The sequence below is a fragment of the Schistocerca serialis genome, chromosome 3, assembly GCF_023864345.2.
Source record: "Schistocerca serialis cubense isolate TAMUIC-IGC-003099 chromosome 3, iqSchSeri2.2, whole genome shotgun sequence".
In the NCBI taxonomy this organism is placed as follows: domain Eukaryota; kingdom Metazoa; phylum Arthropoda; class Insecta; order Orthoptera; family Acrididae; genus Schistocerca; species Schistocerca serialis.
The window spans coordinates 478216212-478243803 of NC_064640.1; the positions used below are offsets into that span (position 1 = coordinate 478216212).

The 27592-nt window shown below is 42.9% G+C and overlaps 1 protein-coding gene across 1 annotated transcript in view; it reads left to right on the forward strand.

The window, feature by feature from the left end:
- The window catches only part of LOC126471641 (protein PFC0760c-like), a 308363-nt gene that overhangs the window by 170767 nt on the left and 110004 nt on the right, over positions 1-27592 (forward strand). The window contains exon 7 of the mRNA XM_050099876.1: positions 11247-11282. Within this exon, the coding sequence (XP_049955833.1) occupies positions 11247-11282 (36 nt within the window). The remainder of the gene's footprint in view (positions 1-11246; positions 11283-27592) is intronic.

Below are 27592 nucleotides of genomic sequence, written 5' to 3' on the forward strand. Positions count from 1 at the left end.
AAATACAGGAGGACTATCTGTTTTGTAAAGCTCTTTAAGGGAGGGCTGCAGGCGATGATATTTTTTTACTTGTGAATTCCTTTTTTAATGACAACTAATAGTCGTGGGCAAATTGTGTTGGTATATGTACGGACGAGGTGACAGCACTTACTGTAACTAAAAAGAATTCATGGCAAGAGTGTGCGCTGTTTCTTCTTCTGCAAAATTCACACGTTGGATCATACACAGGGAGGCATTAACTTCTAAAGTAGTACAACCGGAATGCAAAGTCGTGAACGATGGTGTCAGTGTTGCAAATTTTGTGAAAGGAGGAGGAGGAGGAGATTAGTGTTTAACGTCCCGTCGACAACGAGGTCATTGGAGACGGAGCGCAAGCTCGGGTGAGGTAAGGATGGGGAAGGAAATCGGCCGTGCCCTTTCAAAGGAACCATCCCGGCATTTGCTTGAAGCGATTTAGGGAAATCACGGAAAACCTAAATCAGGATGGCCGGAGACGGGATTGAACCGTCGTCCTCCCGAATGCGAGTCCAGTGTGCTAACCACTGCGTCACCTCGCTCGGTTTTGTGAAAGGACGAGCTTTAAACTGTAGGCTATTTTCCATACCATGCTTTGGGAGGGGATGTATACTACTCTTAATTCACTTCTATCCCATACGCAGGCACGTTGGTTGTCTCGTGGTAAGGTACTTCTTTACGTAGTGAAGCTGAGGGATGACATTCGTCTTCTCCTATTGAATAGCAGTCCTACACTCAAGGCTATGTTTCTGGATGAAAAATGGCTTCTAATATTGTGCTTCTTGGACCACATTTCTTAGACACTGAATGATCTTCACGTAACACTTGAAGACCGAAGTAGTGATATCATCTCTCTAAGCGAGGAAGTGCCTGCGTTTAAATAGAAAACTTGGACTTTGGAAACCCCAGATTGAGAAGACTGACAGCGAGATGTTTTCTTGTGTGAATGCTTTCGTGAAGGAAAATGAGTTGGATGTAGATAAAATTATTCGTAGTACACCTCTAAAACCTTCAACAATTCGAGGATAAATCTCCAGAACCTTCGTTTTAGTATGACTGGGTCCACAGTCCCATCCGATACGTTTGTAACAGACCTGTTGCCGACAGTAGAGTAGGAGGAGCTAGCAGAACTTCGAAACGAATTTAAATCGTAGCTTCTTGAAAATTTTTGCGTGCAGTCTGGGAGTGAATATCCCAATTTAGCAAGAAGGCAACTTATTTGTGAGTTAACATTTTCCAAAATGGGATTAATTAACACAGAATATCGGTCACCGCAGCATCTGGAAGGGGTCTGCGAGTTGCGGTTTCAAAGATCCAACCAGGTCCGCCTCGGCAGATTGCTAACCGAAGGGGCCTGGGTTCGACTCCCGGATGGGTCGGAGATTTTCTCTGCTTTGGGACTGCCTGTTGTGTCATTCTCACGTTAGTATCGTCATAGATGCCATTCCACTATGGAGATGGCACGTCCCGCAAGCTTTAAAAAAAGTCGACATTTTTACTATTGTTTTTCTTTTTTCGATGATCAGTGTGAATATGTAACATACATTAATTTGTAAAAAGCTATGTAGTTAAATGCATATATTTTATCGGGTCCAATAACTGCACAAGCAGCCGTTATTTGTACACTACTTGTAACGTAACTTTTGCCGCCTTTGGATAATACAGATGTACGACAGCTTTTAAAAAATGACTGTGATGTGCTCGTAAGATACTTTCTAATTAAATTGAGGATGACTGTTGTTGTAACAGATAGCTGCAATAATTAGACACAAGTAAATAGATACTGTGGGCCGTTTTTGTGCGAAGTGTGAGAAGTACAGAGGAAGGAATTAATATTGGGGGAGGGGGGAGGCTTCTTACAAACTTTCAACAAACTAGACGATAAAAAGTCAAAAACAAACATTTCATGACGTCACAGTAGTCTGCATATGAATGACCCCTGTACATACATTTAGCCCCTATTGACAATTTTCTTAGTACCTGAAAGTAATGCATTGCGCGCAGCATCCATGACGCTATTTCTTCTTCATTCTTAACAGGTTGTGAGAGAACTGTGATAATGCATTGTAGTAATCATTAATCATAAATGGCTCTTGGTAATAGATAATACTTGACTACACTTAGAGAGGAAAAGTGAGTTTGCGTTCCACTGCAATTACAGCCAATAGTGCTGCCCCTAAGATCGGGGATGATAACGGATTTCCGGCGCCTTGTACTACTATGTTTAATGTACTCACTTTACGGTTGTAATGTGACGGGTCATCACACTTCAGTCGCTTCTGAATAGTTGTTATTAGAGGTGCGAACAAAGCTGATGGTTCATATTCGTGTTCCACACTTAGTTTACAACGTTGAGAGGACGTCAAGGCCCATTCTGCTCAGTATGCCAGCATATATCACATGGCCAACACAACCCATCTCATTTTTGTCGACCTTTTATTTGTTTATGTATTTTTAACTCTTCGTGCATTTTGAAGTATCTGGGGGCTCATATTTCGAGATACCGGTGATTACGCATACGGAGAAGGATCTTGTACACTCCCCACCGTTCACTGAGAGTGTGGGTACACCTAGTGATGAACTGTTACTTTAAAGCACAGAGGTTGGACACAAAATATGGAAACATCACAAGAAATGCCTGCCTGAACAGAAATGCAGATGGCAGTTAATGCTGCAAACTATCCTGTTGTTTGACTACGAGCGACACATGTGCAGTGTCCTCAATACGTTGCAAGCGTCAATCATGATAATTACAGTGTTCTGTGTAGTGGTGGCTGCATTATGCTGAAGCCAAGTGAATTCGAATATGGTCGAATTTTTTGTGCTTACGTAACAAAGATAGCGGAGGTGTTCGGTGAGTCAAGATGCACCGTATCGGGGATTTATATAGCATACAGGGAGAACTCTCCTACCTCTGCGGCTAATTATGCTTTTCTGTATGGCCGTGTACCTAAAGCCACCTAATAAGTGGGGAAAAGGCATCTACTACAAAGAATAATGTAAAACCGAGAGAAGTAGATGAAGTTATAACCGAATTGCCACTGCTCAGTACTTCAGCAATGACGATTATAAACAAAGTTCTGTTACCTTTATATATTTTTATTACGTAAACTGATTTTTAATTAACAGTAGTTAGTGGAAAATCTGGAAAAAAGTTTTCAAAGTGTGTCATTAATGAAAACAACCAACGGTGCCATTTCCTCACCGGAACAAGAATAATTAAATTAAAACTGAACTTTATACTCGTAAGCAATCTTAGGTTAGAAAAGTTATTTCCATTACGACGTAGGAACAGTACCTAACGCACACTTTCAAGTACTTCACACCATACGTGTCGCAGTAGTCAGATATTAATCAAATAGGAAATACATAAAACATATTATATTAATTTTCAAAGATCATTTAAAGTAAGCCGGCCGGAGTGGCCGTGCGGTTCTAGACGCTATAGTCTGGAACCGAACGACCGCTACGGTCGCAGGTTCGAATCCTGCCTCGGGCATGAATGTGTGTGATGTCCTTAGGTTAGTTAGGTTTAATTAGTTCTAAGTTCTAGGCGACTGATGACCTCAGAACTTAAGTCCAATAGTACTCAGAGCCATTTGAACCATTTAAAGTAAGATTGTGTACTGGCTATGACGTCTAACGTGTGTGAAATCTTATGGGACTTAACTGCTAAGGGCCGGCCGAAGTGGCCGCGCGGTTCTGGCGCTGCAGTCTGGAACCGCGAGACCGCTACGGTCGCAGGTTCGTATCCTGCCTCGGGCATGGATGTGTGTGATGTCCTTAGGTTAGTTAGGTTTAACTAGTTCTAAGTTCTAGGGGACTAATGACCTCAGCAGTTGAGTCCCATAGTGCTCAGAGCCATTTGAACCATTTTTAACTGCTAAGGTCATCAGTCCCTAAGCTTACACACTAATTAACATAAATTATCCTAAGGACAAACACACACAGTCATGCCCGAGGGAGGACTCGAACCTCCGCCGGGACCAGCCTCACAGTCCATGACTGCAGCGCCTTAGACCGCTCGGCTAATCCCTTGTGGCTACTGACTATGGGCAGAAACTTTTTGTTACGTTACTCACCGTAATACTGACTGTCGCAATTGTAGCAAGCAGAAAGATTGTTTGAATTTACTCGTTGGTAAGGACTGTCATTCACCTAACAGTTACTCCGATATTTCTTTGCAATAAAAGTTATAAATTATGCCACAAGCTATAAACTGGAGCCTGTGCTTTGACCGTGGAATTCAGTGTCAAAGTTGCGTAAGGTTTTACTACCAATTTTTTTTTTATTATGAAAGATACTCTATTTTTAGCAAATGAATTAATACTGGCTTTTGTATCATTCTATTTCTGACTTCATTCATACTACAGCCAAGGGTTACATTTTTACGTAATTGTCCAAAAGTTGGAAATTGTTTTGATAATCTAATAAATTAATGTTCACTTCACTTTCGCTTCACTTTCAGTTCATTTTCTGATCGTCTCGGTTCGTGAAAAGTGATAGGATGGATACTACTTGGATAATAACTTAGGAAAATTATTTACGTGACAACATGCACGAAAAAAATGTTACTTACACAAAAAATATTCAACTACACTGGTCAGCTTATTACACTTCTAGTTATAAAAAGGCTAGATCTTACTTTACTTCATGATGCCGTTGGTTTGTCGAGCGGCATCATTTCGCGGGAAAATAGGGCACAGGCTGATCTTCTTGCCATACCATAGCCAATAACAAGGACCCACAGTACTCTTGATGTTATGTGAATTACTCTTGCAGCATTTGTACTGTGCCCAATAAATGTCATATACATAACTTGCCTATATTAAACATCCTGCAAAACAATCATTTTAGTTTTCACCGGTCCGCATTTCAGAAAAAGACACATTATCTCCGCACTTTTGCATAGCCACACCGACGAATATTCACAACCAACGACAACAACCGCCTCCTCGAGACTCCTAACTGCTACTTTCTGGACGCGCTCGCACGCCCAGCGATAATATATTTACAATTTATTACACTTTTTGACAACAGCTTTTCCCTGACTAGGGCAGCGTGTCTACTTACAAAATGTTAACATTCCACGCGTATTCTCTTTGTTAAATAACAAATAATTGACAACATATTTACAAGAATAATATTCAGCACAGTTAATAAAACAGACTTCGTAAAACACGTAGAAAATTTGTGATCATCAACAGAGTTTTGATGTTATAAATTGAAGAACACAATCCGCAAAGTCTTGGCGCAGACGAAACTGAGTGTTGAGTGATAGTGACAGACGGGCACTGAAGAGGATTATGAAGAAAAATGCGGTGACAGTAGCTACAAAAGTTACTGCAAAACTGAATATCGCACTCGGGATCCCTGTCAGCACCGAAACAATAAGAAGGGAGTTCCATCAGCAACGAATTGCAGGGCGGGCAAGATTTCCAAAAGCATTCGTCAGTGACGCAAATGTCCTTAACAAGAAAACGTGGTGCCGCAACCATAAAACCTGGACCATGGAGCAGCGGAATAAAGTGGTTTGGTCGGATGAGCCTTGTTTCACGCTGTTTCCAACTTAGATGGATTCACGTTCCAAGAGCGAAACATGGCGAGCGGTCGGTGATGATTTTTGCAGCCATGTTGTGGTATTCCATTGGCAGCATGGATGCTCTGCAAGATCTCATTATTGTCAAGGATTATTTGACAACATTGGCTGATCAGGTACATCCCATGATTCAGTGTTTGTTTCCATATGAAATGTTTGGTGTGTCCATATTTTTGTCCAGCTCCTACAAGTAGTGTATGTTCTGCGCTTAGTTTGAAGTTTCTGTTCAGTGATATGAAACGTGGGTAGTCTTATAGACTTTCGGTAGCATGTGAGGAATGTCGGATATCAGCTTCTTATCATCGATATTTTGACTCGCATACGTACCGGTTCTAATTCAAGGGTCTCTACAGGTTGCATATGTCTGTAGTGTTCTAGTGTGACCGAGCAAGGTGGCGCAGTGGTTAGCACACTGGACTCGCATTCGGGAGGACGACGGTTCAATCCCGTCTCCGGCCATCCTGATTTAGGTTTTCCGTGATTTCCCTAAATCGTTTCAGGCAAATGCCGGGATGGTTCCTTTGAAAGGGCACGGCCGATTTCCTTCCCAATCCTTCCCTAACCCGAGCTTGCGCTCCGTCTCTAATGACCTCGTTGTCGACGGGACGTTAAACACTAACCACCACCACCACCACCACCACCACCACCACCACCACCACCACCACCTTCTAGTGTGATGATGATGCTAGGGCCGTACCGTGAACTGTATTGTGATAAATTGAAATTGCGCAGAAAGTAGAGAACCACTTTTTTAATAAGGACGCCATGCTTGATCGTCATTAATCTAACCAGGTGAAGAGGGATAATAATATTAAAGCAAGGAGTATTATAAAATACATTAAAGGTGTTGGATATCAGGGTTCTTAGACATCGCTGACACAGCGGAATGACGGCGTTTGTAGGACGCTATGGGTTCTCTGGCGAACCAGCTTGGTAGTTTAACCCGACACAACTCTCGAACCGGTTGCCAACAGTGGTTAATTTCCGAGCAGCGGGCGGTGACGGGCGGCGGCGTGATTGACTGCTGTCTCAGTTCTATCTGGGCGAGCGATCGGTACTTGGTGAATGACCGACAGTTGTCGGCAGTTTAACGCTTTCGTCCTCCTGAACAAATTAAGTAGATGAAGACCGTTAACTGCGGCTCATGATACTTGGCCAGGATTTCTTGCGTTCAGATAGTCGGCCGTCACGCGTCCCATTCATTGAGGCAGTTATTATTAACTCTTACTCTGACATCAAGATGGAACTTGAGCTGAGGGTCGAAATGTCGTCTGTGAATCAGGTGCAGGACGGAAATAAAGAAACTGGAATCAGCATGTGGTGGAATGTAGTAGTTATGCATGGAGCAGATTTTCAGAATCATCACCAGAGGAATCTGAACTGAATAGAATGAGGTTGGTCATAAGAATGACTCGTTGGCAGCGGAGTCAGGACTCGATTGCCATTGCAGTATGTTTGCAGTGGCGACCATGAGGGTCAGAGTCTGATGACTGGCATTAGACGTGGAAACAAAGTGAAATGCTCGTGAAAACTGATTGGATCTGATCAACATGAAGTGCAAGTGAACACGAAGTCTTGCTTGTGGGTTACGGACTGTGGCCTTACTGAGTGTAGGTTACTTGCTGTGGTGTAATACGGGGACAGGTCCTGACTGACATTTTCTGAGATAGTTTCGACACGAAGTCCTCTTCCATTTCATTGCTCGCCAGACTTGATCCTCATCGACACTTCTTATACTTCCACAGCACCGAACTTTTGTCATCTCATCTTCTTATTGGCTGGCGACGTATCGGTGCCTGCCAGTAGGTGAGTCCTACTGGGCGATTGTTCCCGTCTTCTTTACCTGTCTGTGGAAGCCAAATCTTTGCTGGGCTATCTGAAATATTCTTGCAAATCAGGTACTTGTGGCCAGTTGTTGTGGACTCTACCTGGCATATGTTTCTGGCATATGTTTTGCAAACGTACTCACGGTCTTGAATTCCCTTAAGGGTTCCCCTTTGGCGACAGGGTGACGACTCGCAGCGTGTCTCCCCAATAAACTCACACACTTGCGTGGCCTTAAGTAGGTACGGATGCTCGCTCGTACACCTGCACGAGAGTAGCACGCCCGTTTAGTTTCTCAACGAGGCGTTAGATTTATGAAAGTGTTTTTTTTTTTTTTTTTTTTTTAAGCACAGAAAGCCTTTAGCTGTCCAGAGGTTCAGTTGTCACAAACTTGTACACCTTAGCCACTTCCTTGAGCCATACTAAGCTGTCAGTCACCATCCTTTCCCTGAAAAGCCTCTTCAGTGGGAAGCAGTATGCTGCTGGCACATCCACCGAATGCATCAACTTATCTTTCAAGGTAGGTTTCTCAACAACACCCACAATACATTAAGCCCTCCTCTTTGTACGTAACGCTTGTACACCTCAGCCACATTCACTACAGTATTTTTAGACAAGGAAAATGAAACTGCCACTGCCCAACAACTTCTGCATTGAAATGTGTTGTGAGATACAATGATGGATGGATATGAAGTTGAGGAGACGGTCGCTGTGACCGAGCGGTTCTAGGGCTTCAGTCCGGAACCACGCGGCTGCTATGATCGCAGGCTCGAATCCTGCCTCGGGCATGGATGTGTGTGATGTCTTAGGTTAGTTAGGTTTACGTAATTCTAAGTCTATGGGACAGATGACCTCAGATGTTAAGTCCCATAGCGCTTAGAGCTATTTGAAGCTGAGGATGGCCAATGAATGAGTGAATATCTGTATGTGTACATATCGTATTTGGTGAACAGCATAAGCCACCTAGCACTCACATAGGCTTAGCAGCAGGATTAAAGGCACATAAATAAATTTTTCTAAGTGACGGATTCCTTTCATAAGAAGGTAAGCCTGAAAATTTCCTATGTATTTTACTTGACTGAAAAAATCTTGTATAACATGAGAAAAGCGTATTCTACCATATGGTTGTTGACAGACCTGTCGTATAGCGTCATTGGTTCTCCTTGACTTACAGGAGTATCAAAAAAGGGAAAAAACTGTTCCGTTGGTACCAAGGCGTATTCGACTTCGTTCTTATATAAAATGTTAATTAAAGGTTTTGAGTAGATTTATCACGAGCAAAATGAAGAAGAGAAGGGTATAGGGTCTGGCCAACACCCATGTGTTTCCAGTAGTATCATGTTCATTTAAACAGCAACTCTACAAAGTTAACTAGCATGAAGAGGGCAGCAAAATTGGTCAGAAATTAATCAATATTAAAGTAAAGCACAAACGCAAGTAATCGCTTTCTTAATACTCTCTCAGTTTGTCAGCCAACCTGTGCTGTACACAGAGCACATGAGAGCTCTAAAGAGTGACAGCACACATTCAACTTTCGCAAAACACCCAATGAACAAACGCCATAACCCCATTAATACCGAAAATGATCTACAAATTCTGAAACACAGCAGCAGTCTATACTGACAATAGAAGAAAATTATTACATACAAAAGGCTATAGTGGAAGGGAAAAAGTTTAATAAATGAAATCACAACACCCTGCAACGACACACACTTTAACACTCTGAGAGAACTGACCAAGGACACAGAACAGAAAGCACACACACGCAAAAGAACCACTTCCCCATCACACACAGAGATATAAAAAAGGAACAGAAGTCGTCGTAACTCCCGCTACAGTTTTCATTGCCTTTTCGCAACATGCAATATATCTCTCGCGACACACGCGAACAGCAAGATGGCGTAATCTTGTGGGTCATAAACAAAGTGGAAAGTTTTGTTTTTCTGTATATAGAATCAGCTACATGCCGTCGAACGAACGTTAGCACACGAATAACTAAGTAACAGCTCAGTACACGCCACAACTGTATTCCACAACACTACCGCAACCCCAATTGCATAACGCTGACATAGGTAAATTCACCTTTCAGTATTTTCTTACTAATAGCCGCTCACACAGCTGCAAACGACATGATGTACGCTAAGAAAAAACTGCATCAGAAAAAGCACAGAAAATATGCCGCAAACAGTGACAACGATTCTTAAAAAATGCCATAACATACAATAAATAAGGTAGAATGAAAGTATCCACAGAAAACTATATTTCAAAAAACGAACAGTAAAAATGTAATTATGTGTTACTGTGTTTGTATAACTATGCTAGTTCAAATGGTTCAAATGGCTCTGAGTACTATGGGACTTGACTGCTGAGGTCATCAGTCCCCTAGAACCTAGAACTACTTAAACCTAACTAACCTAAGGACATCAGACACATCCATGCCCGAGGCAGGATTCTAACCTGCGACCGTAGCGGTCACGCAGTTCCGGACTGAAGCACCTAGAACCGCTCGGCCACCACGGCCGGCTAACGATGCTAGTTTCTGCATCTTTTAGATTTAAAGAATCTGCTGGTGATGGCGATATTTGTCGCTGAAAATCATACATCGAAGTCATGATTAAAGACGAATTCAAGACTGCATCGCATGTGTTGACGTATTGTATTTAGTGTCACAACTGTAAATTTCTGTAAATCAAATAAAGTTTCTAATGAGACGTTTCAAAGAATAGTTGTGCTGAAAACTAATTTAAAAGAAACGAAAAGTACATTCGTTTAATGTAGGTCAAAAATGGGAGCTACAAAGGCAATTGGATTTCAGATTTATCCGTGATCCTTAATACTTTTTATTCACAGATGACGAATAAGTGTTTTTGTTCATGTAAGTGATATATCTTTCAAATAATATTTGGTATTCATGAATAAGGAATATTAATTTATATGTGTATTCGTTATTCGCCATTCACATAAATATCGCCCAAGTCTTGTGTTAAATGAAGCACATCGCGCATGCGCGCACTGTGATTTCGCAGCCTGTGTGGAAGTGAGTGCGGTCATTTGCATCGGTAATCTTCGGCAACTTTAGCCAACTTTCGCGAAGCGTATTAACGCTCCCAATCGCACACCACGCTGCTGCAGGGCTCTAGTGGTTACTGTTAAGGGACGAGACAATGTCACTCAGGTCCCATGAAGTTACCCGTTCGGTGGACCAAGCACAGTATGTCCCTACCCACTCTGTTAGAACTCGTCATAAGATTTGATTTACCTTTATCCTTCTCTTCACCCGAAACTTCTTTCGCAATGAGTAAATGTCTTTTTTTTGCGTTTGTGTTAAGAAAAGGGGTTCATGAAGGGGGATGCTGATGTAGGAGACTGAATATTGTGATTATGCCTCAGGATTAGTACTACTTTTGCCTGCATGAGTGTCTGTCTGCTAGTTTTTCGTATTCACTTAACTGTACTAATGTGCTCATAGTAATAATATATATTTCCTCAATTTAAAATTAGTTTCGCACAAGATGGATATATAACTTTTATCCAGTCTGCTTATATCTCGCCGGCCGGGGTGGCCGAGCGGTTCTAGGCGCTACAGTCTGGAACCGCGCGACCGCTACGGTCGCTGGTTCGAATCCTGCCTCGGGCATGGATGTGTGTGATGTCCTTAGGTTCATTAGGTTTAAGTAGTTCTAAGTTCTAGGGGACTGATGACCTTAGAAGTTAAGTCCCATAGTGCTCAGAGCCATTTAGAGCTTATATCTCAGTGTATTATGGACACATTGACACCTTTTTAATAATAATTTCCCTTCAATTTCAGGTTGTGGACAATTTCGCATGCGAAGTCCAGTGAGTGGTAAGTAAACGTGATTCACCTTTTACTTTTTGTTATGTGCATGTGGTGTGCATGCACTTCGTGACGTTTGGTTCTTAACAGTTCTGGTCTTTTGATTTACCTTGTTGATGAATGAAGATTCTACAATAAATAACTCATTTCGTTCTTCGTGTAATGCCCATGATCCCTATATATAATTGTGATGACTTTTGCAGTGTGAACAGTACGACGACATCTACTTCTTACTCACATAAGATGCGTGAGAGAGACTGTACGTATTATTCTGAAAGTTAGTCACAGGCTAGTTTCGGTTTATTTAGCGCATTTAATGTTAAATTCATTTAGTAATAGTCAGGCCTAAATATTACTAGGTTTCACTCGAGCGGTTATAATTTATTCATTGTACTGGTTGTTGAGCCCTGTGGCTGTGGATAGTATTAATTTAACAAATACAGCAACCAGCCATTTGTTATGTATTCTCATTTATGCCAATGCGCAGGACTTTCACCCCTCTTCAGTCGACGTAATATACACTCCTGGAAATGGAAAAAAGAACACCTTGACACCGGTGTGTCAGACCCACCATACTTGCTCCGGACACTGCGAGAGGGCTGTACAAGCAATGATCACACGCACGGCACAGCGGACACACCAGGAACCGTGGTGTTGGCCGTCGAATGGCGCTAGCTGCGCAGCATTTGTGCACCGCCGCCGTCAGTGTCAGCCAGTTTGCCGTGGCATACGGAGCTCCATTGCAGTCTTTAACAATGGTAGCATGCCGCGACAGCGTGGACGTGAACCGTATGTGCAGTTGACGGACTTTGAGCGAGGGCGTATAGTAGGCATGCGGGAGGCCGGGTGGACGTACCGCCGAATTGCTCAACACGTGGGGCGTGAGGTCTCCACAGTACATCGATGTTGTCGCCAGTGGTCGGCGGAAGGTGCACGTGCCCGTCGACCTGGGACCGGACCGCAGCGACGCACGGATGCACGCCAAGACCGTAGGATCCTACGCAGTGCCGTAGGGGACCGCACCGCCACTTCCCAGCAAATTAGGGACACTGTTGCTCCTGGGGTATCGGCGAGGACCATTCGCAACCGTCTCCATGAAGCTGGGCTACGGTCCCGCACACCGTTAGGCCGTCTTCCGCTCACGCCCCAACATCGTGCAGCCCGCCTCCAGTGGTGTCGCGACAGGCGTGAATGGAGGGACGAATGGAGACGTGTCGTCTTCAGCGATGAGAGTCGCTTCTGCCTTGGTGCCAATGATGGTCGTATGCGTGTTTGGCGCCGTGCAGGTGAGCGCCACAATGAGGACTGCATACGACCGAGGCACACAGGGCCAACACCCGGCATCATGGTGTGGGGAGCGATCTCCTACACTGGCCGTACACCACTGGTGATCGTCGAGGGGACACTGAATAGTGCACGGTACATCCAAACCGTCATCGAACCCATCGTTCTACCATTCCTAGACCGGCAAGGGAACTTGCTGTTCCAACAGGACAATGCACGTCCGCATGTATCCCGTGGCACCCAACGTGCTCTAGAAGGTGTAAGTCAACTACCCTGGCCAGCAAGATCTCCGGATCTGTCCCCCATTGAGCATGTTTGGGACTGGATGAAGCGTCGTCTCACGCGGTCTGCACGTCCAGCACGAACGCTGGTCCAACTGAGGTGCCAGGTGGAAATGGCATGGCAAGCCGTTCCACAGGACTACATCCAGCATCTCTACGATCGTCTCCATGGGAGAATAGCAGCCTGCATTGCTGCGAAAGGTGGATATACACTGTACTAGTGCCGACATTGTGCATGCTCTGTTGCCTGTGTCTATGTGCCTGTGGTTCTGTCAGTGTGATCATGTGATGTATCTGACCCCAGGAATGTGTCAATAAAGTTTCCCCTTCCTGGGACAATGAATTCACGGTGTTCTTATTTCAATTTCCAGGAGTGTATATTTGATCTTCAGTAAGCACGTTGCTAAAACATCAACAGGAAATAGGATTCTGCAGTTCCCCTGTCCAAAATATATTACTTCCTACTCTGTTTGTTGTTATTCCGATTTTCTCGTTCATAGATGTGACACACACACTTTACCACTTGTTTCTTGCATAAAAATACTGTGCTGATTTTTTGGGTGAGGTACAAGTGGAAAAGTGTTTCTGCCACGTCTATGAAAGCGGAAATAGGGGTAACAACAAGCGGAGTAGTAGGTACAACTAAAGAGCAATATATCGTAAATATACAATTCGCGAAGAGGAGTAGCTAAACGCAGTTGTTATTTTGTACAAGGCAGCAGCTACATCCAGTTTATTGTCTATGTTTTAATGATGTACTTACTGAAGATTCAAATACGTGTTACGCCATTTGAAAATAGTTGAAAGCCTGAAACGCGTTTTGGCATAAATAGAAATACAGAATAAGTGCATGTTTGCTGTATTTCTTGAAATAAAACTATACAGCTGTTTCAGTTAGAATGTTGGAGTTTCAGCACATCTCCCAACTGGTTAGGTTACAGCATTATAGACTCTCTATGATGAAACGAAGCGTCTTGCAGGCTGTTGTGGAAAATATCATAATGCCAAAAATTTGAAAAACCATACTGCGTCTTCTTAAGCGTAAAAACATATAACGATTCATATATGTGGATGAGGAAACCTTTCTCTTCGGGATTCACGCAGAAGGTTAAGAATAAATAAATGTTTCAGAGGCGCAATAAAACTGACAATCACTTCAAAGAAAAACAGTTTCGTCGCGATACGTTAGCTGGATGCAGCTGAAGTTGGTGATAGAAACAGGATAGTTTCTACCCAATATGTTAACTTCAGTTGTCATTGTTTCATCGAATTTTCGTGATCTGCAGGTCGAGTTTCGGGAAGTAAACCCGTTGGTCATCTTCGGTAACGTTCAGTTCTGAGTATGCCCACTATCTTATTAAAGGTATCCGAAAACTCCAACGTAATAGCGATGGTGAAACAAAACAGTGCTGCTCAGTGAGGGTGATTATAGTGACCCTGTAAGGAGATGGGCGCGAAGCTTCGCGGCATAGAGCGGCGCTGAGCGAACTAAACATATTTGCTTCTGGCTAGGGTAACTTCCCATCACAGCCTCTTCAGATGTAGTAGTAACGTGGCCCATTGGATAGCCCATCAAAAACTGAACACGGATCGAGCATGGAAACAGGAAGGAGCAAAATAGAAACAGTGAATTGTCCAAGCTTAAGATGTACGACATGGAGCGGATTTGAATAGCCTCGGCATGGTGGTTCTGTGGGCACGGTGCTGGAGTGTGAATGGGGAGATCCATATTCAAATCTGCCTCGTGTTCCACATTTTTTTCACACAATTATGAACTTGCCGTCCAATCACTGATGTATCTATCGCTGTACTCTAAGTTTTGTTGTGTCGCGGTGTAACGTCCGTTTGCAAAAGCGAGGTGTAGGGAAGGGACGTCCAGACGTACATACTTCCAATTTGTTCTACACAATTACCACACGTAATGACTCTTGTGTTCCGTTTTGGAAGTACAGACCCTTGAGTTCCTTTGTTGTAACATAATTCACACCCGTTTATTTTTTGTTTTCAGTTCTGTGAGAGGCCTACGTAGCATCTCGCCTGCTCTTACTGTTCATCTATTCGTCACATTTACTTACGACGATAATTTATTCTTACTACATGACTCATAATCTACAGCCAATGTATAGTATGACAATTACCAAGATTACAGAAGAACAGACACGTCAGTGATCGCACGAAGAGTTCACAATTTTGTGGAAAAAAAATAGGCACGTGGAAGGTTTGAACACGGATATCACCCTTTATAGTCCAACACCCTAACCACACAACCATGACGCCGTGGTTCTCACAGTTCGCTCGATGTTGCACATCTTCAGCTTGGACCATTCATTGTTTCTACTTTGCTTCTTTTTTCACAGTTCAGTATACCTTGCTGTTTTCACGCTTGATCTGTGTTCAGTTTTTGATGGGCTGTACACTGGGCCATTTTATCACTAAATCTGAGGGAAGTGCGATAGGAAGTTTCCCTTGCGAGAGCGGCGACCAGAGCTATAGAGTGACTCAGGCTGCGGCCGCGCAATGCCGGCAGTATTCGGCTGTCACTGTGGGTAGCGGCGTCAGTACTGTTAATGGCGCTTGAGTTTCTTTAGTTGTACTGTTGAGAAAATGGCATCAGCGGAGGCTTTGATAGCAGCTTGTTTTTTTTATGTGGCATCCTTTATGGGACCATCGAAGCACTATCATCACAACAAATTTATTTTGAACAAGTTATGTGATGAGGTGGCAGCAGAATTACAGACTATAAGAACAAAATGCATTTCATTAATTTCTTATTTATTTCATTGACTTAAAATGAGAGGCGATAATGCTGTCGAAGTAGCATAGCTGAAAAACACATGTAAATCGTATTTTCTTATGGGAGAAAAAGAGTTCAAAACTATCATTTAGACGGCTTCATTTTAAGATTTGTTAAAATTTCGTCCTGTATGATAAATGCCTCGCCTAGAACGCTCGATATCTATTGAATGTTGCTCATCGACACTCAGGGATCCTTGTAGGTCAATGACGGCGTTGTGAAGTTAATGTACATTTCACCATATCATCAGCAAATTCATGCACAATTTCTCTTGGCTTCGAAAATATGCTCCACTTACCCGTAATTATTGCAAAATCGCATTCTGTTAATTGTCAGGGTCTGGAAAAGCGTTTGTTGAAACGATAAGTACTCCTAATGTCCAATGAATACAAAAGGCAATCCAGCAAATGAATTTGGTAGTGGAGTGTGTGACGATGTATTCTTGCATCAAGAAGAATAAAATCTAGCACCTTCCCTTTCCTTTCCAAATTCCTCAACATCGATTGCAATGAATTTCCCCTGAGGATCTGCAACTGCTTGTTGTAAGATTGAATGAAAATCTTTATAAGTAAAAAATATTGTACCAGAATTTTCTGGGCACTTCAGACGAATGTGTTTTCGGTCAGCATCACTTACTACAGTTAGGAAGGTCCGTGTGTTACATAAATCATTCATAGTATTTAGAAAAAGACACTCACATGTGGAGTGGCTGGAAGCAATCCACCAATATTTTGGCAGTTGACCCCACAATACTTGCAACGGTTGTGAATCTTACTGTTAATGTCAGAGCCATGTTTCGAAAATTTCTTCCGTTTTCTTGGAACCTGTAAAAATTCTCGTTTTATCAGCTATCGATGGCCCTTAAAAATGGCGCTATTTCAATGGAAAAGTCTGTAGTTGCTTGAATATCGGTTAGATATGGAAGTGTCGACTATTAATCATATGGCAAAATATTTTTATCTTCGCGTACTGTCATTTGCAAAACTCTTGTTTCGATATCTCAAAACGTGTATGAGTTTTGAGTAATGTTACAAATATCTCATTCTGACGTTTTCGCTGGCGCTCGAATTCGGGACGAAGCGCTTTACAAACGACCAATTTTCTCGAGATTGAGGACAGATACTGATATCCTTCTAAATGTAAGGAATAATTCAGTATATTAGGTACTTTTCATTGATAGAAGCATGTGACCGAACATGCACCTTGGAGATCAATTATGAAATAATAAACACATTGTTACTTTCCCCATATGTCTTGGTTTCATTTGTTTGTAACTTATATGGTACTTACCATCCGTTATTTCACCGCGGACTCTCCACATATCACAACACTTCGCTTTGCATCGTAATTATTTCACGACATGTTTCACGTCACTTGTGATGGAAGTCCTAGCAGTCTTTATTTCTTGTCTCTCTTAATGCAATGTTAAGTTGCTATGCAACATTTAACGGTTTGTTATTCGTAGTTTAGTTTACTTTGTTCCCTAATGTACGACATTTGTAACTTATTTTAAATCAGTTTTCGTGCGGGTCTAGGCGCTGCAGTCTGGAACCGCGAGACCGCTACGGTCGAAGGTTCGAATCCTGCCTTGGGCATGGATGTATGTGATGTCCTTAGGTTAGTTAGGTTTAAGTAGTTCTAAGTTCTAGGGGACTAATGACCTCAGAAGTTGAGTCCCATAGTGCTCAGAGCCATTTGAACCATTTTTTAAATCAGTTTTATGGACGACGTGTGAGGTTTAAGTTAATGCGTTACACACGTTAGTGTTTAGTAACGTAATGACGAGTTACTATGGATCATTTGCCAATTTAATTTATATAACCCACTCTAAATTGCACATCTCTGAAGACATTTGTTAGTTGTTTCGGTTGTCCTTTTAATTTGAATTTACACTACATTGTGTCCTAAGACTTTCCTTACTCTTTTTTATGCAAAGCCCCATTTGGTAATGGCCTTGATAATTACTCTTGTCAGAGTTACTTAGTTTCTCTGTAGCGTTTGAAACAATACAGTGAATCTCTTTCTATCACAAACTAAGATTAAAAGGAAAACCATTATATATCTGGATGTTGGTTATTACTTTGAGACAAAATACATCGGCTCGCTTTACCTTAGTCGTATTAGTACGTTTCATTATGAACCATCAAGAAGACAGCCTAGCATAACAACGCGCCAGTTCTGGGATTTGGGGAGGTGAGCCTGACCCAGACAGTATCCGTCTCACAGATTAACGATGGGGGCTGTTAAGTGACCCTTCCTTGATATGATTTTTTGGTGGTTTTAAGTTACATCTCAGTAATATCGAAAATTCGCCAGCGCACATGGAACTTGATGATGACGGCCAGAAGGCATAAAACCGCGTGAGTACGCCCACCTTGCCGGCGAATTACTGTTTGCTGCCAAACTATGAAGCTATCCACGCCCTGACCGTGCCTTCAGTTGAGTGTCTGCTGCATTTGGTATCGCTCTTAAAACGTACTCGTTGATTTAATCTGACGACTGGTAGTATAAATCTTTGGCAGTATCTGGACCTTTTCGTTGATAAAGACTTGCTATTTAGTAACAGCTGAGTATTCCTATTCTACAAGACCACATTAGTAACGTTTCCCACCAGGTATCCCACCTTTTTCAGTGTTCATTGGTCTTCAACCATAAATGCAGTTGCCATACAGGGTTCTGTCCAAAACGAATCATCTAAGACCTGAATTTGAGAGAGAAAATTTGCATTCGAACCCTGCGCACGCTAACAATAACTCGGTACAGCCTTGTGCAGATGACTGCTTGATCACTGAATGCGATGTGTACTGTTCTGATTTCTACTGCAGTGATGATGGGACTAGGGGACGGGTAATTAAAAAAATGCATTACTGACCATGACGTTTATTGACATTTCCTAGAACGATTGACAAAGGATTGGACTACAGAATTACGGAAAATCACTACATATTACTGGCCCGTAAGAATTCGTGTTGGAGTGAAAGCTCATGAGAAGACAGATCAGCGTATAGTGGAGCGAAAGGAAATAGTCACTACATTTGAGTGGAATCTTAGCCGTGGAAGCACAAGGCAAGCTCAGTTAAATGAATTATGAAACCGACAGAGAGCACTGACACTTTAGCAGTAGATACTGCATTGCATGTAAGATAAAACCATGGAAAGGCTAGTTAGAGCACAGCTAATTAATGCTTTAGTAGATAATAGCGGGGTGGACCATTCCAGGACCTCTCTTTTCTGGAAGAGGAAATCGGATTCTTATGCGAGAGGAAAGAGTGATTCTAAATTTATGTTACTTTTCTATTCTATTCTAAATTCTAAATTCTAAATTTCTATTCTAATTTCTAAATTCTAAATTCTAAAAAAATAGCTAAATAAATAAATAAAAAAAATTCTAAATTCTAAATCTATTTGCGTGATCTCCCAGAAAGCAAAGTTGATTTACAGAGGAAGATATTAGTTACACTGAGGCCTAAAACGCATCGCTACTCTTACTCTCGTGTTCCACAAAGGCAACACGGGACATGGACTATTCCTTCCACAACCTTCAAACAGCTTCTTAGTCATTACAGAAGTATGAGAGGCAGTGTCTATAGTCCCCTGAAAAGTTTTTTTTTTTTCTATTTGTACACACACCATCGGACAGCTCACTGTCAGTAACTCAACTTATGTCTTCGATGTCTGTGTACAAAACAAATATTTGTGTCTCCTCAGAAATACGAACTCCCTCTCCTAATATTTCTAGACCAGATCGGTCCACGTTTCTTTACTCATTCCACCTACTCCGAGACAGTCCTCAGTGTGACCATGCATTTCGTCTTCTTCGCCCACTTTTACGTCTGGAATAATATGGCTGATGACTCCTTCGTGTCTCATGGAATTTACGAGAAATGCGAAACTGATTTAGCTCTGTTGGTAATGGGGAGCATGGTACTGCGTCTCGATCGTAGCCAGACTTCTTCAGTAGAGATTGAAAACCTGGAATATTGCTTATATTCCTGCCATCAATCATGATTTCTCTTTGCATTCTGCGGGGCAGCTTGGTCGAACAAATTCTGATAAATTCGGGAGGGTTGTACGACGAATCGAGATCCTATAATATGGCATCGGATTCTGGTGTATCGCATCGTGATATGCGGCAGTATCAGGATGCTAAGTCTTACTCGATCCAGCGTACTTTTCGATCAATATTTGGCGAAGAAACCTGTTCGGAACTCCGTGCATAATTTACGGTCTTGCATGCCTATATGCATCCGCATCGTTACTTCACTTCTCTGGTGCACACAGGAAGTTCATTTTTCATGATGGATTGCAGCATCTCCTGTTTTCTTCATCTTCAAAGTCATTAATTGATCTGTTCATAGCGCCCATGTAATACGTTGTCGAACTCCGAATCCTTCACAGTCTATCCTGAAACTCTCTGAGCTCGTCAGGAAAGCGTCTTCTCTTCTTCGTATCACTATTATCCGAACACACTGCTCCCTCGATTCCTACAGGTCCTCACCGTGTACGGCTAATTTATGCAGTTCATCTGGAGCTTCATGGTGTCGCCTATTAATTGCCGCCTGAATCTCCTTAAAACGAAGCAGAATCTGTACCTTTTCCGTTTCTACCACATCTACTAGACAAGTCCTGTTAGAATTATTCTCCTCAAGATCAGATTACTGTTCAACTGCCACCGTAAAAACTTCAATTTGTCTGTTTGTCTTGTATATTTCACCATCACGTTGGCTCAAGACCTGCTTGCATCTCGATACTTTCTGAGAGACATCCCGTAACATGTTATTTTGTTCCTTGTTGACTTCTTCCAATACTTACTGTACAACGGCCGGTTTAGCTGAAATTCCGTTTTCTAGATTTTCAGCTACCATCGCACTGTCTTTCGTCATTTCGTCTTGCCACTGATTTATCGCCCGTAACTCAGATTTCACGCTTTGCAACTCCTGATGAAGGCTTAAAATTATGCGTTTGCTATCAGCTATGAATGAAATCTATCCTTTGTTAGCACTACTTCTTTTTTCCTGTACTCTCTTGGAATTTTCGTCTTTTTTATTGTTGTCTTTTTGTTTGGAACTATATTTCATTTGTTGGAAGTATCTTTAATTTTTTGGAAGTGTCTCCTATTTTAAGTAATTTTTTTTTTTAATTTTGCAGTTTTATATCCCTCAGTAAGGCTTGCAAGCTATTGAGATAAAAGATAGGCACTGGAATTCATGCTGCATCTGACGTTACCTTTTCCGCTGGTGTTTGTAAGAACTCAGTCGTATCCTGTCTCGGGGCTCCGGGTGATAAACAACTCTCCAGACTCTGGCCTATTGCCTTTAGCTTTTGTGCTTCATCTCCATAGCTACCTGTTAATCTGGCTTCCGCCGCCTCCGCGTTCTGAGGACTCTGAGCTAGCTTCGTTTCAAGAGAGAGCTCTGTCTCCCCTGGCACTCAACAAGCCGAGCCTTTAGGTCGCGATCGTATTGTAACGCTCTTGACTAACCCGTTCTGTTTAACACCATAAGTAATTTAACTCCCTAACTTGAGACTGCAGTGAATATAAACCTATAACTGTTCTGAGTACCCAGATCAACCATGAATTTACTTAAACCCAATGAAATGGTAGACAGAAAAAGCAGAAACCGTCATAAACAACGCTGCATAATCATCAAAGGTGTCTTACGATGCTGAACAACTCAGACAAGGCAGAACAGAATTGCCTGATGCCTGTTGAAAAGAGAACCATCAATTACAAGAGTAAATTTAAAGCTAAGTTAGCCTACTTTTCTTGTTCTGGCTGCGAAAATCTAAAGAAGGCCTTAAGGCAGGGATATCATAAATGAAAGGTACTCGTTGATTTAAGCTGACTTCTGGTTGTATAATAAGCGGGTATACTACATCAGTAGTATTTGGTGTAACTTGCGAATTTGGGCCTCACATGAGGCGTGTTAGGGTTGTTCGTGAGATTGTGGTGAGCTGTGCGTGGGGATGGCGCAGGGGTAGCGCACCTGCCTAGAAGAGTAATGTATATATGTGTCACTTCTGTTATGCGGCGTTCTTTTTAATGCTACCCCATCAAATCAGAAAGAGCTTCTTTCTCACCTTGTAATGTCCAATCGCGGGCAATGAGAAACAAAGTTCCCTTAAATTGCGAAGTCTGCAATGAATTCTGGAAGTTCTAATTTTCCTTCTTGTACTCCTTGTTTCTTCATGGATCCAACGATAACGAGTTTTAAGTGGAAAAATCGTTCCAGGCATGCCCCTTGACTTTAACATACTTTGCAGTAATATATAAATTCTGTATACTCTTAGTTCGGTTGCATGGAAAACTGTTGCAACTGAAAGTGGTGGCATATTATCCAAGGACAGCTCAATGAATGTGGTATACGGGGACGTTTATCAGTTTTCTTACGTTCCTTTCTGTCCCCACGTTATTTTAAGTATGGAGTTTGCAGTACTTTATCAGTCTTTTTGAAGAAGAGAGCAGTGTCCATCAGGTGGTATTTCTGAGAACGACAATGCTTGTAACCGCTATTAACAGCATTACGAACGTGGGAGAGACCCTGCCCCGTGTTTACTACTTGTGAACGACTTCTCCATCTTGAGCTTGTTTTCCAGCACTACAAGTAGCACATGCCAGCTTCAGTTGACGGTCAGGAGACTGGAGGAGTAGGCAACTAAAATCAGCTTGGATTTCCGACTGAGAAATCTATGTATGTTCTTTTTAACCGTTTGCACTCCATTTTTACTTTCCCTGATTTGAGAATGGAAGGCTCGACTTAAAACTTTAAGAATCCTGGGGTTCCTGGGCCTCACCTCTGACGAAAAACTGCCTTTGCTGCCACATCTGAAAGATCTGAAGGCAAGTTGTCTCAGAGCACTTAGTGTTTAGTGACAGAGCTTAGGGGCCAGACAGAACCTGACTGTCCCTGTTTTATCGATCCTTTGTACGATCGCGGCTATACTGTGGATGTATGCCGTAAAAGAATGATTCATTCACCACAAGGAAATTATACCAGTCTTGAGGCATTTAGGACCAGCCCGATACTCAGCTTCTGTGCAAGAGGGCCACCACCTCACATCAGGTGACAATTCCTCATGGCGTGACAGACGTACAGAATTTATTCCCCTTCCTTCTCACCTGCATACCACTCCATTGTTCAGCCACATTTCGAACGACTCTTTAACATCCGATGGCGAGGAATGAGGCTTATTTTGATACCTGCGAGGGTTTCATTTTACAAATGGGTGCGGCAGATATTGTTTTACGCCAAGTTTGGAGTGAAAACCCGCTTTGACCTCTTGAGAGGCCAATAATTATTTTAGAATTGAATGTATTAGAGAAAGAAAGCACTTTAAGTGTAACTTAAGAGTTTCTATACCATTTCATATGAGCACTGCAATTTTAACAAAATACATACAGGCGGGTAGAAACAAGAGGATATCTCAGTAGTCTACCCTAGTCGTGTCCCCTTACTTATCGACGCTCTTCAAATGGTTCAAATGGCTCTGAGCACTATGTGACTTAACTTCTGAGGTCATCAGTCCCCTAGAACTTAGAACTACTTAAACCTAATTAACCTAAGGACATCACACACATCCATGCCCGAGGCAGGATTCGAACCTGCGACCGTGGCGGTCGCGCGGTTCCAGACTGTAGCGCCTAGAACCGCTCGGCAACACCGGCCGGCTTTATCGACACTCTGACCAGTTCACAGTTTTTAGTGCTGAACTACAGGGGTCGGACAATAATATGGAAACACTGCGACAAATGCACGTTTGAGCATAAATGCAGATGAGAAGCAAGCCTGCAGATAACGCTGTTGAATTTGACCACGAACGACACCTGTGCAATGTCCTCAATACGTTGCGAATGTCAGTCATGGTCAGAACAGTGTTCCGTGTTATTGTGAGAGCATTATGTCGGAGCTAAGTGACTTCAAATGTGGGCAAATTGTTGTTCGTATGGTGGGTTCTTCCTAACCACGGTAGCCGAAGTGTTTGATGTTTAACGAGGCACCGTCTCGAAGATTTATACCTCATACAGCGGATGCGGAATAACATCTGCTGAATCACAACACGGGTGCAGGTGTGTGTTGAGTTATCGTGACGGACGGACATTGAAGAGGATTATAACAAAAATAAGGGGGCGGCAGCTGGAAAAATCACTGTAGCATTGAATGTCGCACTTGCGAGCCCTGTCAGTACCTAAACAACACGAAGGCGCTCCAGAAGCAGAGAATTGCAGGGCGAGCTGGAATTCCAAAATTATTTATCAGTGATTCAAATGCGCTTAACAAGAAAACGTGAAACAAAAGCCATAAAATCTGGACTGTGGAGCAGTGGAAGAAAGTCATTTGGTCATATGAACCGTGTTTCACACTGTTTACAACTTCTAGCTGCGTTTACGTCCCAAGAGCGAAACATGGCGGGGATTCGGTGTTGATTTGGGCAAACATGTTGTGGTATTCCATGGGCTGCATTGGTGCTCTGCAAGGCAGCGTTACTGCCACGGATTATGTGAGCGTTTTGGCCCTTCTAATGGTACAATGTTTGTTCCCAAACGGTGCTACAGTGTCGCAAGATGACAGATGCTCTATTCACACAGCTCGCATCGTTCAGGATTGATTTTATGAGCAAGAGGACGACTTGTCTCATTTTCCCTGGCCACTGCAGTCATCAGATCTCAATATTATTAAGCCTTTTTGATCTGCTTTGGAGAGAAAGGTGCGTGATCGCTATCCACCTCCATCATCGTTACCTGAGCTTGTAACTCTTTTGCAGGAAGAATCGTATAAGATTCCCTTGAAAACCACACAGGAACTGTATTTTTCCATTCGGACACGACTGGAAGTTGTTTTGAATTCCAACGGTTTTCCTAAACCAGGGGTCTCCAAACTACGGCCCGCGGGCCGAAACCGGCCCGCGAGAGCCGACAAACCGGCCCGCGTTAGCTGGCCGGACATCCCCGGTATCCGGTCCGCCAAATATTTGAGGTGGTACCAGTACTGCCAACAATTGAGTTTCGAGGCCTATGGCGACCAATACAAGGCGACATTGGCTCTGCTACTCGCTACAAGACTACATAACTAAACTTATTGTTGCGCCCTTGAAATAACAATGCGTTGAAATACTCCACCTCTGTTACGTCTTGCAGTAATAATGTTGCTAACAATGATTTTGAGATTTCGTTAACTTTGCAGGACGTTTTCGTGAAGAATGTGCAGTGATATACTTTTTTTGTCGGTGAAATTCGCCAGAATAAAATACGCCAGAATTTCGGTCAGGTACGTCCACCAATCAAAATTATTTAATCAAATAAAAATCGTAGTTCGTTTCAGTGCTAGCTGTTCCCACCACCTTAGATTTTTGGATTTCATCTTTCCTTTAGCCTCACATTACGGTGATCATGGAGTGCTAGGGTGCTTTAATCCCACTAGGTAGATCTTGGCCCTTATGACTTCGTGGAGGAGTCAGGAGTAGTCAATGTGGCCCGCGGACTAAAAAGTTTGGAGACCCCTGTCCTAAACAGTAATCAGCATTGTGAAGTGTTGTGTTTTTGCTATTTCCATATTTTTTTCCGCCCACCGTGTACGCTAACTAGAAGGCACTGGATCAGTCATCGAAGCATACAGTTTCTCATCATCTCAGGTTCCCTTAGTGACCTACAAATTCTCCATCAACTGTACCCAGCAGAGATGATTATCCAATTAATGCAGGATAAACTGCTGCTTCTCCATCGAGGGCATCTGGTATTAAAAAAAAGGGGGGGGGGGAAGCGAACTAGCTGATATAGCAGACAATAAGGCCTACGGAGAACCCATTGTGACTACGTACCTTACCCCATCAAGTTTCCAACTCACTGCTGAGTAAAAATGCCATGTAACTGTGGGAAAAAGAGTAGCAAAGCATCTGGGACACTAAGCTGCTGTCAGTGATGCCAACTACCCGGCTGTGGCGTACCTCATACAGGTCACTCCAACGGAACCAAGTCGCCCTAACTCGTTTCCGAATAGGATAGGCTAATGTCAGGTGAGACGTAAACTTTGTTTTAGCTAATGAGGAGACGTCTGTTACAAAGCTTTTAGAATTATTTTCGTTGTCCGAACTTCAACCTAAAGTCGTAGTGTGGGGATGTTTCAGTCTCATGTGGAGTATCTGGCTCATCCTATTTTGTCTGATGATCAGCCAGTACATATATCTGCGATGATATTTTAATCACTTTTTTATTGTATCTGTTTCTGTTTTCAACAAATATTTTAGGATATGTGTATGTGTGTGTATAACATGATTTTTCAGAAGCCATTTTACTTTTATTTCACTATAATTTTTTATCTTTCACCCATTTTAATCATACTCGTCTCATAGTTTAGTACGGGCGCTAAAGTTCTTGACGTCGTGCACTCATACAACCCTGTCATCCTTATCATCGACGGCAAGGCCCGGGAAGTTCAAAACCGCGTCTATCTTTCCATCACTGCACAATTCAGCAAGTGGTGATGTTCTCTTGTGGGACGAAAGTAAACACACAGGGTGACAATTGTTGAACTATATGAAAAAATCGTAAATTAGTTACAAACTACGGCTTGCACTCACTTTATTCAACATGTAAACGTCACTGCAGACATTCGGATTTAGATTATGACATGATCGATATGCCTGCCATCATTTGCGATCATGTGGCGCAGACGAATAGCGAAATTCTACACGACCCACTGAAGTGCCAGAACATCGATGCTGTCGATGACCTCCTAAACGGCTGTTTCCAGCTCAGCAATGGTTTTGGGATTATTGCCGTACACCTTGACTTTAGTATAGCCTCACAACAAGGAGTTACATGTGTTCAGATCCGGAGAATATGGCGGCCAATCGAGGACCATGCCAGTGGCCTCTGGGTACACCAGAGCCAGAATGCGGTCCTCAAACTGCTTCTCTAGAACACCAAAAATTCTCCTGTTTCTGTGGGGTCGACCTCCGTCTTGCATGAACAACATCTTGTCGAACTCAGGGTCACTCTGGATTACGGGGATAAAATCATCTTCCAAAAGCTTCACTGACCGTTGGGTAGTCACCGTGCCATCAAGGAATATCGCACCGATTATTCCAAGACTGGACGCCGAACACCGCACACTCACCCGTTGAGGGTGAAGAGACTTCTCGATTGCGAAATGCGGATTTTCAGTGCGCCAATTTTGCTAATTGATGAACACATCCAAAGGAAAGTGGGATTGAAACTTCCTGGCAGATTAAAACTGTGTGCCCGACTGAGACTCGCCGGCCGCGGTGGCCGTGCGGTCCTAGGCGCTCCAGTCCGGAGCCGCGTTGCTGCTACGGTCGCCGGTTCGAATCCTGCCTCGGGCATGGGTGTGTGTGATGTCCTTTGGTTAGTTAGGTTTAAATAGTTCTAAGTTCTAGGGGACTGATGACCACAGCAGTTGAGTCCCATAGTGCTCTGAGCCATTTGAACCATTTTTTTTTTCGACCGAGACTCTAATTCGGGACCTTCGCCTTTCGCGGGCAAGTGCTCTACCAACTGAGCTACCGAAGCACGACTCACGCCCGGTACTCACAGCTTTACTTCTGCCAGTACCTCGTCTCCTACCTTCCAAACTTTACGGAAGCTCTCCTGCGAACCTTGCAGAACTAGCACTCCTGAATGAAAGGATATTGCGGAGACATGGCTTAGCCACAGCCTGGTGGATGTTTCCAGAATGAGATTTTCACTCTTCAGCGGAGTGTGCGCTGATATGAAACTTCCTGGCAGATTAAAACTGTGTGCCCGACCGAGACTCGAACTCGGGACCTTTGCCTTTCGCGGGCAAGTCTGTAGTCATTTCTCTAATCGTCATGTCTTGGCCATAGGTGAGTTAATAAAATGAGTTATTTTACTTCAATTTCCTTAAACAACTTACGATACACCAAAAAAGTTTGGAGAGATTTTCAGCAACTGCTACAGAGGTAATGTTTTAACTATTATTCGT